Consider the following 14,807-nt stretch of genomic DNA (forward strand, 5'->3'; position numbering starts at 1 on the left):
CATGTGATCTGTCAACATAGGAGTGATTGTTACTAGAAATGGGCCCATGTATAACTGTGTAGACATTTCCTAATACATCATGGGTGATTTAACATGAATGATTCATTAAACACACATCTGTGAAAACATTTCTGATAACCTTTTTGTTATATTATGTTAAAGTAAATGTAAATTATTAATAAAAGGAGAATGTTTGAATTTGACCACAAAATTTTGAGCAGTAGTGTGTGTTGTATGCATGTGTCTGTCTGTATCTGATCAGGATTATGTCATCAGTGTCAACAAAACGCTCATTTTTTTTAGCTGTCTCTATCACCAAAATTGAGTTGGAGTGTTTTAACTCTGACAGCGAACTCTCCCTAACAAGTCCACTTTATTGCGTGCTCATTGACTTAAATTAAAGAAAAAATAAATGTGTCTGGATCATCCCAGGTTTTGTTTTTAACCTCATTAAACCAAGTTTACATTTTCCTCTAAAGGGGCTACAACACCCAGCTGCACAAAACCTTCACTTTTTTAACACTTTCACTCTTTGAATATTTTTCATTTCTTACCATCAGAATTCTCCAAAAGATTTTTAAAAGAAGATTATTTTCTTTCATGCATCACCAACTGAACCTTTTATGTAAACGTCTCAAGTTCCAACCTAACCTCATTTAATTTTGCTTAGCAAAATACTTGTAACTCTAATAATTAGTAAGAGTATATTTCTTATCATCTATTGGTCATCTGACCTGATAAACTTCAATTAACATTATAACACAGGAGTGATTGTCTCTAAAAATGGGCTCCTGCACACTTGCAGACATTTTTCCATCACAACTTATGGATGATGAATGATTTGATTAAAGCTGTGAAAACATTACTGATAAACTTCATGTGATATTACATTAAAGCCAATTTTCTCTTAAAATCAGGGACTTTTGAGCAGTAGTGTGTACTGTATGTTTGTATGTAACTATCTGACCTGGATTTTATCACCAGTTTCAAATAAGAATTTTCTTATTTCTGTCTTTAAATACAAATGAAGTTCAACTTTAGCAAGGCTGATGGTAAACTGGCCCTAACAAGTCCACTTTATTGCGTGCTCATTGACTTTCTCCTATCAGAGCTGTTTAACTCTTGTGCTCCCCTTCGGGGCAGCCCCAGACCCCGGGGGTCCCAGAGTACCCCTGGGTCGCATTTCACAGGCCGCGCATCAGGGTTGGCTCCCGCGCCCCGTACACCCACGTTTCCCTCCCTGAATGCCACTCCCGTTTCAAAGTTTCAGGCAGGCTCTATCACGTTCGTCCATGGGAGGCCGCTGTTAAGCCTTCCCACAGAACATAATCTGTGTAACGATTACATGATTTGGGTTTGTTTTTAGATAACAGCCCCCTGAGACTTAATAAAATTAACTACTTTACAGAACTAAAATCAAGAAGCTCTACTGACAGTGTAGGAAGCTGATTTTGGAGGCCAGGGCAGTGGAGGGAGAAAGAGTTGGGCATCCCATTTTGGCTCTGCAGGTTTATAAGTATCCATCCGTGTCTTGGTGTCTCGAAAACTAAAATCTGTCTTAGACCTGATCTTCACTAGAAGAGAAATAATATTAATCAACAGAAAATAGGCTTTTGATGTTGTCACAAATCAATTTGTTTCACTAAATGTTGCTGCCTAAATAGAAAAGTAAGATAAAGCTGCAAATCAAACTCATAGAAAACTACTCACAAGTGTCCAAATGCTTAAATTTAAACTTCAAGTTGCCAGGATCTCTCTCATGTGCAGTTATCATATTTGGAAGCTCCTCATCAAGCTGAAATCAGCGATTTAAAGCAAAAATTCCATTTTTGGAGGGACTGATCAAGGAGCTGCAGGAGATCTCCAAGAACAGGTTCAGCATCATGACTACGCAGGGACATTTTTCAAGAATGTGACTGCATTTGGGAAAGAGAGGAAACACAATTCTAATCCTGAGCAGTGAAAAGTGAACAATACAGTAAAATGATGTTATTACACAGTTTTTTTTTCTCTCCAGTGCCTCAGTGATATGGACTTTCATGTAGATGCAGCAGGTACTCAGTTCAGTAGTGGTTACCATGAGGAACCATAGCAGCTTTAAACATCTGTATTACCCCAAGGACTCACAATGGGTGCAACACTATCTTTAAAATAAATGAAGGTCAAAGAAAGAAGCTGCTGCTTTGTTGCTGCAGAGAAATTTTACACATGGATAAAACGATGTGATGCTGAAATATTCCAGTATTATTTTTGAATGCATTGCTACAAGCATGTTACAATGAGAAATTCTCTGGTTGTGTGAGCATTTATAAATTTTTATTTTGTTTTTTGATCAAATAAAAACTAGTTTCATAAAGAACTGCATTATTGTTTTTCACTTTATTTCAGTTTAAATTTAGTTTATAATTTCATGTAACAATTTGCAAATCAAAATACAGACCTTAAAGTCGCTGTATAGAAAGCTTCACTCAGGCTCAGTAAGACATTATCAGTGTGACGCTCACGTCTAACTGTGGAAAAATGTTCAAATTATTTCAGTTCAATTTTTTGCGGCAAATCACAACAAAAGTCGCCTCAGACAGGTGACGTTTGTTGTGAGGCTAATTACATCAGACAGTAATACAGAGGAACCCAAACAATCACAAGGATGCCCATGAGCAAGCACTTAACTTGGCAACAGGGGGAAGGAAAAACTCCCTCTTTACATGAAGAAACCTCTGGCAGAACTAGGCTCTGGAAGGGGTAGCCATCTGCCGTGACTGGTTGGGGTGAGGGCAGGGGGATAACATGTGGAAGAGAGCCAGAGATAAGCAATAAGGCAGAGTGGTGTGTAAACACACAGTGAGTGAAAAAGGGTGAGAGAAGGTTAAAGACTCAGTGCATCATGGGAAGCCCCCAGCAGCCGAAGTCTATTGCAGCATGACCGAGGGAGGATTTAGAGAAAGAAGCAAATGTGTTGAAACCTGTGAAGCCTAAACCATGAAATCATTGCAAGAAAATTCAAACTTTTTGAAACTGGTTTGTTTATTCAAATGTTTATTAAACCTTCTGATAAGTAAATAGGAAAACATAACATTTGCTACATCTGGCTTTTGTGTGTAGTTAATTGCTTAAAAATGTATTGTAAAAAGTAAAATCACACTGATGATGTAGAAGTCTCAAAACCTCAGAGCTACAGGGCTAAAGGACGACAGAGAGTCACGGTTTATTTTTCCAGGTTCGCCCAAGTTTCTCTTCCACACGGTCGAGGAAAGCACTGTACGCTTCTCTTCTTTGTTTGTGTCTCTGTGAATGAAGAGAAGAAGCAATAATAAAGATGGAACTTTACACCCTCTAAGCTGTTGCAAGAAATAAAATCTTTCATACATTTGATCAACTTTGACACAGCGTTTTTGTGAATGTAACACAAGAAATAAAAATAGTTTAATCAAGAGAAAGATTCAACATGTTAAAAATTAAAAATTACGTATTTTTATCAAATCATTATTTTAATGCATCTATGTGTTTTAATGTTATTGTTAGTCAAGCCACCATTTGTCTAGATCAGGTGTCTCAAACTCACGGCCCAGGGGCCACTTGCAGCCCACCTCACCCCTACTTGCAGCCCGTACATTGATATGAAGAAATATAATATGATTTGGCCCTTGAAGTTACTTTTCTTGTTGAGGAGGATTTGTTTGTTTTTGAGTTCAATGTTAAAATAAGTTCTTTAAAAAGCAAAAAATAATTTAATATGAAGGCAATATGAGCAGAGAGCACAAACATGTTGAGGGATTGGCTGTCTTAGTTCAGTGAGAGTATTTAGAAAGAAAACAAGTTTTACTAGAAGTCAAAAACTACTGTGTACACTTATGTCTGCATTTTTATTTTGTTAAATAAGAACAAAATTAAACCAGATGTGGTCCCACGTGTCTGGCCAGCAAGAGAGGACCAATTTGTTTGTTTGGTAGTTCAATGAAAGGCTTCAGTTAGTTAAAAGTGAGGGAAAAATTGCATTCACGTTTGCAGTTTTGGCTTGTTATACAATATTTGAAATAAAAAGAAACAAAACACTACATTTTAGTAAATATTTGTGGGTGTTTTCTTGTTTGTTTGTGCTGCTTGAACACTAAAGTGACCTTCACATGAGATGACAGTGCCCACAGATCATTTAAGTTTGAGACCCCTGATCGAGTTTAAACTTCTCCTGCAGAGGGCTGTAATCTAAAGAAAAATTGTATTTTCATACTTTGTTGCACTCACATGGCCTTTAAGCCTTCCCACAGAACATAATCTGTGTAACGATTACATGATTTGGGTTTGTTTTTAGATAACAGCCCCCTGAGACTTAATAAAATTAACTACTTTACAGAACTAAAATCAAGAAACTCTACTGACAGTGTAGGAAGCTGATTTTGGAGGCCAGGGCAGTGGAGGGAGAAACAGTTGGGCATCCCATTTTGGTTCTGCAGGTTTATAGGTATCCATCCGTGTCTTGGTGTCTCGAAAACTAAAATCTGTCTCAGACCTGATCTTCACTAGAAGAGAAATAATATTAATCAACAGAAAATAGGCTTTTGATGTTGTCACAAATCAATTTGTTTCACTAAATGTTGCTGCCTAAATAGAAAAGCAAGATAACGCTGCAAATCAAACTCATAGAAAAAAACTCACAAGTGTCCAAATGCTTTAATTTTAACTTCAAGTTGCCAGGATCTCTCTCATGTGCAGTTATCATGTCTGGAAGCTCCTCATCAAGCTGAAATCAGTGATTTAAAGCAAGTCCAGTGATCATGTTAATGTTTTGTCTGCATCTTCCTCCTGTGTTTAAACCAGATATTGTGCTCTAAAACACACTGTATTGTCTGCAGTTTGCATGTGTCTGTGTTTCAAAAAGGTACTAAATCCATGGACTGTTTGGGGACACTTACTGGTCTGAAGTCATGAGGTTTGTGGTTCTTGTAGGTCCCAGAATGATACTTTCCAATCTTGACAAACATCAGTTCAGTCTCCAGAGCATCAGGAGGCCTGTGTGAAGTGATGAACTTTGGAGGTTCTTTTCTCTTTGGACACGAGGACAGAGAATTTGGTAGAAACGTCTGATATCTCCTCTTCATTTCTTTGGGCTGAGGTGCAACTATCTTTATATTTTTCTTTCTTTCCCTTATTTCTGAAGTAGACAGACTGCTGTACAGTTTCACTGAGAAATCTGGTGGCCCGATGCTCTGCACATCACACTTCCTGTCAGTGTTTCTAAGCCTAAAATATTTGTTTCTTGCAAAGGAGAGATCTTGACACGCAGCAAATTGTGTTTGTCTTTCAAAAGAAACTGAGGACAATGGCTGTAACAACTTGGTTGGAATCATTTTTATTTGCTGATGTCCAAATAATAATGGAGGTGCTTACCCTGAATTTCAGGAAGATTTCTCATTGCAGACCTAAAATATGAATCCTCTGAGTTTGAATGTAATGTCCTTGTGCCGGTTGTGCAGATGTCCAGAACCCAGTTTTAGCCTAAGAAGAAGGAAACAGAAAGGCTAACTGCAGACACATAAAACAAGCTGCTTGGTAACCAGTGGCCTTAGTCTTCTTAACAAAAAGAACTGGGCTGAGCTCAGCAGGACATTCAACAAAACAGAAAACAGGAACTTGGCAACGCTGCAAACAATGTGGCCTCTGGATTACAGAGACCATGGCACCCTGCAGTCCATTTTATTTGTTTTCTATAATGCAGTAAACCTTCAGTTTTACATTGTCAAATACAGTATTTTAAAGTCAAATTCAACTTTGTCAATTTTGTAAAATGTAGAGGACATAAAGGTGCATGAAAACCAAGAGTACTTGATTGCAGATTATTATTATTTATTATTACTTTAAGCTCACTTCAACTAACCAGGAATTAAAAATCACATTATTTTACAATTTGAAACTGTTACTATATAAAGAGTTTAAAGCACAGATATTCTTATATTTCTCAAAAAGTCCTACCACAAATAATGGTGTGTGATATCTGAGTGACCGCTAGATGGCAGCAGATATTGTCATCCTGCAGCCGAGAAGCAGAGAACAGCTGAAGTTCACAGGTATGACATGCTTTCTCATTCTTCTATTAGGAGCAAACTCTTCATCCCTATCTTTCATTTCCTGTCCTGAAGTACTAAAGTTCATCCTCAGAGAAACTCAGAGATGTGAACACAAACCAATGTGGTATAAACCGTTCAGATGGCTTAGAGCACATACAGAGTTAGAGGAAAGCCAGGATGTGACAAACAGTGATGCATCTTCCAGATTCAAGGTGCAGTCAGTCTGTTAGAGAATACTGCTTGAAAGTTTACAGCTGCTACACAGCAGATTTTTATTGACTGAACCACACAGTGGAAAGGAAGCCCACTCTTTTTCCTTCATGCCAGACGTTCAGTTTATTAGAACCATAACACCAGACTTCCCAAAGTGACCACATCTCAGTACATAAAAATAATATTAGATTAAATTATTGCTTTCATTTTTGTTGTTTTTTCTTTATTCAAAAGGTTTTGAATATAATTCTTATCAAAATGTCTGTTTCATTATTATTATTATTATTATTATTATTATTATTATTTTGATGTTTTTGTTGTTATTACGTTTCATGTTTAATCTTTCAATATTTATTTGACCAAGAAGTGAAAATAAGTGTAATTGAGGATCTTTTCTGAAGGAAAATGAAACGTGAGACTGGATGTGAAAAAGAAAAAAAACATTCTATTAAACTCAAACTATACTTTAAAAAATAAACTTCTTGAAACAGTATTGTATATCTATAGATTTCACTAAGATAAAATAAAAATGTTTTAAAAAATAGTTAGATTTGGAGGGTAATCATCAGGGAAAGATTTAATGTGTTAGAGGAAGCAAACCAAGATGACAAAGTTAAAAGGACTATGATTATCAGCGAACTAATAAAAACTGAACTGAAAAACGCAAATCCAGATCCATCCAAAAACATCTAAAACTAAAGCAAATGGTTTTTTTTTAAAATTTTATTTTTTAAAAATAAATGGAAAATTTCATACTACTGTGTAATAATAGTGGTAAGAGATACCAAAAACAAAAATCTACTTTTGTGGCTCTAAAATATTTGAAAACTTACTCCAACATATATGTTTATAACTTTAGGCAAGGCAAGACAAGATGATCCAGATGACCTGAGGGATCTGGAAGGTTCATACTGGGTCAGGAGGTCACTGATGTATTTTGGTCCTAAACCATTCAGAGCTTTATAGACCAGCATCAGAACTTTAAAGTCTATCCTCTGACGGACAGGCAGCCAGTGTAAAGACCTCAGAGCTGGACTGATGTGGTCCACTTTTTTGGTCTTAGTGAGGACTCGAGCAGCAGAGTTCTGAATGAGCTGTAGTTGTCTGACTGATTTTTTAGGTAGACCTGTAAAGATGCTGTTACAGTAATCAAGTCTACTAAAGATGAATGCATGGACTAGTTTTTCCAGGTCCTGTTGAGACATCAGATCTTTTATCCTTGATATATTCTTGAGGTGATAGTAAGCTGACTTTGTTATTGTCTTAATGTGTTTTTCTAAGTTTTGTCACGGCCTGGGGGTTCAGCTGGTCGCTGATCATCTCTCTCTCTCTCTCTCTCTCTCTCTCTCTCTCTCTCTCTCTCTCTCTCTCTCTCTCTCTCTCTCTCTCTCTCTCGCCAGGGCTGAACTCATTATGGGTTCACGCCCTTGGTCCACGCCCTCGGAGGAAGAAACACCTGTGCCTCATCAGTGTGGTATTTAAGACAGGAAGCAACGGCTGTTCTTCGCTGGATCGTTGTGAGAATCGCGTCAGTGAAAGTCGAGCGTCCCAGCAAGTATTTTCCCCTGCAGTGTGTGTTTAGCATCTAACAAGCGTTTCTTTGTGTACAGATTCCCTGGACTGTTTCCCTGGTGTGCGAGTGGATTTGTGTTTGGATTGTGTGGAGAGAGACGAGCATGTTCCCCTGGATTTTCCCCGGAGCCCTGCCCCCCTCACCTTTTGTACATAGCACTGTTGTTTAGCTGGAGAAAATTGTGGCACAACCAGTCATTAATTTCCTCAATGCATTTACCAAGAGCCTGTACAGGGTCTCCGTCTCCTGGTGACATTGTGATATATATCTGTGTGTCATCTGCTGTGATAGTTTATTTTGTTCTTCTTTATAATCTGTGCCAGTGGGAGCATGTAAATGTTAAACAGAAGGGGTCCCAAGATGGAACCTTGGGGAACTCCACATGTGATACTTGTCTGCTCAGATGTGAAGTTACCTATTGATACAAAGTATTTCCTGTTTTCTAAGTATGTTTTGAACCAGTTTAGTACAGTTCCTGAAAGACCTGCCCAGTTCTCCAGTCGTTTCAGTAATATGTTGTGGTCAACTGTATCAAATGCTGCACTGAGATCCAGTAAAACTAAGACTGACATTTTTCCACTGTCTGTGTTCAGACATGTCATTAAACACTTTGGTCAGAGCGGTTTCCATGCTGTGGTTCTGTCTAAAACCTGACTGGAAGGCATCATAGCAGTTATTCTGTTTTAAGAAGCAATTGAACTGTTGAGAAACTGCTTTTTCAATGATCTTACTTAAAAATGGGAGATTTGAGATCGGCCTGTAGTCAAGATTGTTCTTTTTCAGTATAGGTTTAATTACAGCAGTTTTTAGTGGTTCTGGAAACACACCTGACATTAAAGAAAAGTTGATCTGTAACAGGTTTGACTCCAAAGTCTTTGAGACCTTTTTGAAAAAACTTGTTGGCAGGACATCTAAACAGCAAGAGGAGGAGTTTAGTTGACCTAAGATGTCCTCCAGGTCTTTGCCGTTAATAGGGTGAAACTGTTTAATGGTGTTTAAACAGTTTAAACAGTTTTTCGGTGGACACAGTACATATCCTGGATCTGCTGTTGATGTACCAATTGCTTGTCTAATCTTTTGGATTTTTTCAGTGAAGAATTTGGCAAAGTCATTGCAGGCCATGGTCGAATGAAGTTCAGCTGCCACTGACACAGGGGGGTTTGTTAGCCTGTCAACTGTAGAAAATAAGACCTGAGCATTATGGCTGTTTTTAGTGATGATGTCAGAGAAGTAGGACCTTCTTGCACTCCTCAGTTGTAAATTATAATTGTGAAGTTTCTCTTTATAGATGTCATAGTGAACCTGGAGGTTTGTTTTTCTCCATCTGCGCTCAGCTTTCCTACACTCTCTTTTTTCATTTTTCACTAGTGTGGAGTTTCTCCATGGAGACTTTTTCCTTCCAGAGATAACCTTCACCTTAATGGGAGCAATAGTGTCCATGAGATTTAACATTTTAGCATTGAAGCTATTGACGAGCTCATTGACTGAACCTCAGGACAGGTCAGGTGTTAATGGGAAGACCTGGTTAAAGATCTCACTACTGTATTCAGTTATACACCGTTTTGTGATCACTGCTGTTGATATATTTGTGTGGGCTGAAATTTTACTTTCAAAGAAAACACAGTAATGATCACACAGGCCCACATCAGACACAGTAACCTTTGAAATGCTCTGGCCCTTGGAGATCAGTAGGTCAAGAGTGTGTCCTCTATTATGTGTGGCCTCTGTTATATGCTGAGTCAGCCCAAAGTTGCCCAGAGTGTTACTCAGGTCTTTAGTCCCTTTGTCCTGAGGGATGTCCACATGGATGTTAAAATCCCCCAAAATAATTATTGTTTAAACCCAAAACCTGAAAGATTTTTTTTCCCCATATTTCAAAATTAACTCATCATAACAATAAAATACCCATTTTATTTTATTTTCACAATAACAAAAAAGAAAAAATAACATCTGTTGTGTTTTAGAAGAGGCTGACAGTAAGTAGAAGCGATCCCGTCGTGTAAACACTGATCTGTATGCAGCACCACAGTTGTTGCAGCAGTCACTTTGTTTGTAGCTTGGACAGCTGACATCAGACAGCAAAGGCAACAGGAAACCCGAGCTGAGACCAAACAGCGCCTGTGAAGGAAACTGACCTCACTGAGCCTGTAAAATCAGGAGCTGCCACCTTCAAAGGCTCCGGTCGACCTGCAGGCCCTCAGTCCTGTTTCTGAACAGCCCGACCACTGAACCGAGTAACATTTCACCTGTCAGGTAATCAGGAGTTCCAAAGAAACACTTACAGGATCCGGTGGTCAGACATGACACCCTTTATCTCCAAGTCGCTCAGACAATATGGCTTCGTTGTTTTAACACCAAGAGAAGATGTAGCACAGATAAATTCAGAGAGAGAAGCCTGCAGATGACAGATGTGTAATTGCTTTTAAGGAAAATACTGATGTAACATGGAGTTTCTCATGTTCCCATCCCAACGTCTGACTGACCTTCAGGGCCTCCATCTGTTTTTATGCTTGTTCGAGCACTGCAGCTGAAGCAGGAGTTTAAGGTTACATTGCTGCTTGTCCCATATGATCAGTCTCTCTTCCCTCCTTTTCTTGTTTGTGTTTATCTTTGTTCACATAGAATAATAGGGTGAGGAGTGTGTTAATGTGGAGGCAAATCAGTGAAAAAAAAAAAAGTCAAATTAAATACAATCAGTCAGAAAATTAGAAAAGGTTTGAATTTATGAATGATAATGTGGAGGTCGAAAGGAGCAAAATCCTGTATTTATGGCCATGTAATGTTTGTTTATCAGTTCAAAAGGTGGGCTCACACACAAAAAAATCTATAAATATCTTGTTTTATAGATATTATTGATTGTTTATGTATGTTTAGCATTTTAGGCTCCTATATCAACTGGTCTTAACTTACAGCATGTTTGTCCATGATGGGATTTAGGATTCTGATTAGCTGGATCAGAGACTACACATATAGTTTGCATTGTTTTTTGGGTGGTGTTGATTGCTCCGCCTTGGTCGGGGAATGCGACGGGAGGCTGGATGTCGGGAGCTGAAGCAGGAATAGCTTGTGTCATCGTGACGCAGCTGCTCCAAGGTCGCATCTGTTCCTCACAAATCAGCTCCCTTTGTAGCATGAGCAATTACAGCAAATCTATTGTTATACAAGGCTTTGCAAATATTTATGAACCTCGTGGACAATCTGTGTATTGAATCTGCAGTGTGTTCTTTTTTCTTTAATGTGATCTTTTTTTGTTTTGTCTATAATATCTGACTCTTTGATTTCAGTTTTCTGCTTTTGTTTGTAAAATGTGTTTTTACAGGCACCACACAAAAAGTTACTATCATGTACACTGTTGTTTGAGAAGCTAACACTGTTAAACAGGAAATTTAAACTTTTTACCCAAATGTTTTGTTAATTATAGCTCTGTTTGGCTGTGACTGATTATTTTTTTACTGATTCTTAGATTAAGATTCAAATGCGCATTTCGCGAAGGTGAATGTAAGCCTTTGACTTACACATCTTTTTTTCCCAGCATATTAATGCATTGTACCAACAGGGTGATTAATAGAACTCATATGCTCGGGCCTAAGTCAGCAGCCTCGCTCTCACCCTGGCTGTAAATCAGAGCACAGACTTACAAACTTACCTCTTCCTTTTTACTCTGTCTTATTTCACTAACTCCTGATGTTGTGCTGTTTATGACTAACTATATTTGTCTCATATTTGTTCATATGTTTTTCCCATCAGTGGTGAATCTTACAGTAATTATTTAGTTTACCTGCATAGTGTATATCACAGTTCTCAAAGGGACACTGCAGTGCAGCCATTTTTGCATTATTACTGATTGTAATGAGAGAAAATTGGACACAATTAGCTTGTATGATTAGGTTAAGCTATTAGGCAATTATGCCAATTTTCCTTTCAGTTTTTTCTTGCCTGGATGTAATTTGGCAGTTACAATTCAATTCAATTCAATTTTATTTATATAGCGCCAAATCACAACAAAAGTCGCCTCAAGGCGCTTCATAGATACAGAGAAAAACCCAACAATCATATGACCCCCTATGAGCAAGCACTTTGGCGACAGTGGGAAGGAAAAACTCCCTTTTAACAGGAAGAAACCTCCGGCAGAACCAGGCTCAGGGAGGGGCGGCCATCTGCTGCGACCGGTTGGGGTGAGAGAAGGAAGACAGGATAAAGACATGCTGTGGAAGAGAGACAGAGGTTAATAACAGATATGATTCAATGCAGAGAGGTCTATTAATACATAGTGAGTGAGAAAGGTGACTGGAAAGGAAAAACTCAATGCATCATGGGAATCCCCCGGCAGCCTACATCTATTGCAGCATAACAAAGGGAGGATTCAGGGTCACCTGGTCCAGCCCTAACTATATGCTTTAGAAAAAAGGAAAGTTTTAAGCCTAATCTTAAAAGTAGAGATAGTGTCTGTCTCCCGAATCCAAACTGGAAGCTGGTTCCACAGAAGAGGGGCCTGAAAACTGAAGGCTCTCCCTCCCATTCTACTTTTAAATACTCTAGGAACAACAAGTAGGCCTGCAGAGCGAGAGCGGAGCGCTCTAATAGGGTGATACACACCCTATTACACAATACAACATATCATGCAAGTATATATGTATGCTTGACACTGATACAGGTTTTCCCTATCTGATTGAGCTGAGGCAAATTTGCTTCAAAATCTGTAAAAAGAAAAAAAAGAGCCAAAGATCATAACTTTCATTGTAATTAAAAGCCAAAAAGCCAAAGTGAGAAAAACCCACTATCATTATAACAGTCACGAACAACCTCGGCTTCTGTATTGAGGTTTAATCGCTGGTTGTGTAAGACCAGGAAGGAAAGTAAGTGGGTTTTTACCTAATGGCTTTTCCAGGCTTTTACCAGGTTGATGGTCCAGGAGATTTATGAGGGAGGTCTTAAGTCCTCCAAACAGACGAGCGTCTCAACAAGACAGTCGGGCAGCTTCATGTTGCTCAGGGGGAAGAGAGGAGGAGGTGCGGTCCACAACCTGCTTAGCTGTTAGGTATCCACTGCTTCTGGTTGGCTCTGCAAGTTTACTTATAATTAATCACAGACCTTTGTCTTCCTGCTCTTAGTGAGACTTTACAGTTTATTTAATCTGGAAATAACCTTCCTGCTGATACTTGAATGTTAAAAATGTGAGACCATAGCAGTCCTGCAGATGTATAATAACTTAGTTTAACAGCTTAAACTGCTTTTAGAAAGGAAAGTAGGAACTGAAACAAACAGTTTTGTTTGATTAATAATTTGTCTAACTCTTCAAGCTGATATATCAATCATTTGGTGGGACTAATTTGTAAGATTGTAATCTCAACCTTTCTAAATTAGGGTGGATCAAGAACACATTTCTAGATGTCCTTCAACAGTTTTATAGAAGAAGGAATTGCAGCATCACTTCGTTTCTTGATGCTCTTAAATGTTAAAAAAACAAAACAACAACAACACAAATCCCCCTACATTTTCTGTTTCTTATATTATGTCTTCTTTGTATATTTTGTTTTGAGAGCCATCCATTTTTTTAACAACTAGAATTGAGCTATCACTTCCTCTTTTTCATATTTTCCCCTGAACAGATCAGTTTCAGGTCTTTTAACAGAGCAAACATCTTCTCAGCTCCTGCCGGCAAAACAATATCTGAGGCACACAGCTGCAGTAAAAGCATGAGAATGGAAACAAGCAGCTTGGAAAAAAGATGTTAATGTGATATCTGGTTTATACAAAATCCCACTATTTGGCGAGGATCAGTTCCCTGAAAAATTGAGCACAGAGGCCATCTGTTTTAGCAGTTTGGAGTTGTGACTAATGAAATACCACTGACTGGCCAGTAATAAACCTCTCGTGATTAGTCCTTTGGTCCTTTTCTTCCCATTTAGAAAGACAAGAAAAAAATGTGGTGAAGGCAGTTTTACAAGCTTGAGCTGACTGAGATTACTGATTGTTAACATGCATTTCCCTTCAAATAAAAATATGAAAGAAGCAAAAACAAGTTGAATTTCATTTGCTGTCTTTGTTAATTTTCCATCGTAAATTGTTGCAGAAAAAAAAGCAAAAGTTTCTGAACCACAAAACATCCTGGGGAAGGATTCCATCCCTGAATAACAGCAGTTAGACTGATGAAGGTTTACCTTTAACGCTTACCCAAGGAAATATATATATTGTTGGATTTTCCTAACATTTGTTAGTTAAAATAAGTTAATATCTAGTTAGTTAGTTGAAATAATTCAGACTTATGATGTTTTAAATTTAAAGGTAGGTAAAATTAGTATAAAAATTATTATTAGCTGAAATTCTCAGTGGTTAGTATAACTTGTTATACTTTGATAGCTTTTCTCTTGGAATTCATTAAGCTCAATGAGAAAACTGTATTGTTAGATTTTATTTGAACCGCTTTATTGTCTACAACCTTTCTTATTTCAGAATCACTTAGAAACATTGATGGGTTTTGCTCCTCTGCATTTATCCACTTGAGGGTGCCCAGGGTTTTTCCAGAACCTGGTGAACAGTGCCCTCCTGTTTTGTGCCTTGGTCATGGAATGATGTTCAAACCAGAGATAAATATTTTTGTGTTGTTTGTCTTCTTTACAGTATTCACTGCTGTTCCCGAGCTGCACGTCATCAGCTCAATTATCGGAAATAATCAATTGTTTCGGATTTGAAGAAGAAAAAAAAAACACGCACATGCTGTGGCTTACATTTTATGCTCATGTTTAATTTCTCAATATTTCCTGATGTTAGATGATACCTCTTGAGGGGAAATCATTAGAAGATTATATGACAATGCATCAGTTTTGGGTTGCAGCACGATTACGATTAATTTGGATCTTTCAGCATCTGAAACAACTCTTTTTCCACTCGTGCGGATATGTGCAGAGGTTTGGGTCGTCAGTAGGTTTGCTCCTCCTAACACACTGTAGCAGTGCAGC

The 14,807-nt window shown here is 38.1% G+C and overlaps 1 protein-coding gene across 1 annotated transcript; it reads right to left on the reverse strand.

Moving 5' to 3' along the window:
- Positions 1-2,923: 2,923 nt before the first annotated feature.
- On the reverse strand, positions 2,924-5,466 carry lg11h7orf78 (linkage group 11 C7orf78 homolog). The gene is made up of 4 exons (XM_085290412.1): positions 4,911-5,466; positions 4,654-4,738; positions 4,378-4,517; positions 2,924-3,285 (listed from the first exon to the last, which is right to left on the reverse strand). Exons 1-4 carry the CDS (start codon positions 5,343-5,345, stop codon positions 3,199-3,201), a joined length of 747 nt encoding a protein of 248 aa, XP_085146538.1. The 5' UTR covers positions 5,346-5,466; the 3' UTR covers positions 2,924-3,198.
- Between the last annotated feature and the right edge of the window lie 9,341 nt (positions 5,467-14,807).

Source organism: Mchenga conophoros, linkage group LG11 (genome assembly GCF_057382185.1).
Source record: "Mchenga conophoros isolate Kocher_MC1m ecotype Shallow Benthic linkage group LG11, M_conophoros_male_GT1.1, whole genome shotgun sequence".
Taxonomy (NCBI): domain Eukaryota; kingdom Metazoa; phylum Chordata; class Actinopteri; order Cichliformes; family Cichlidae; genus Mchenga; species Mchenga conophoros.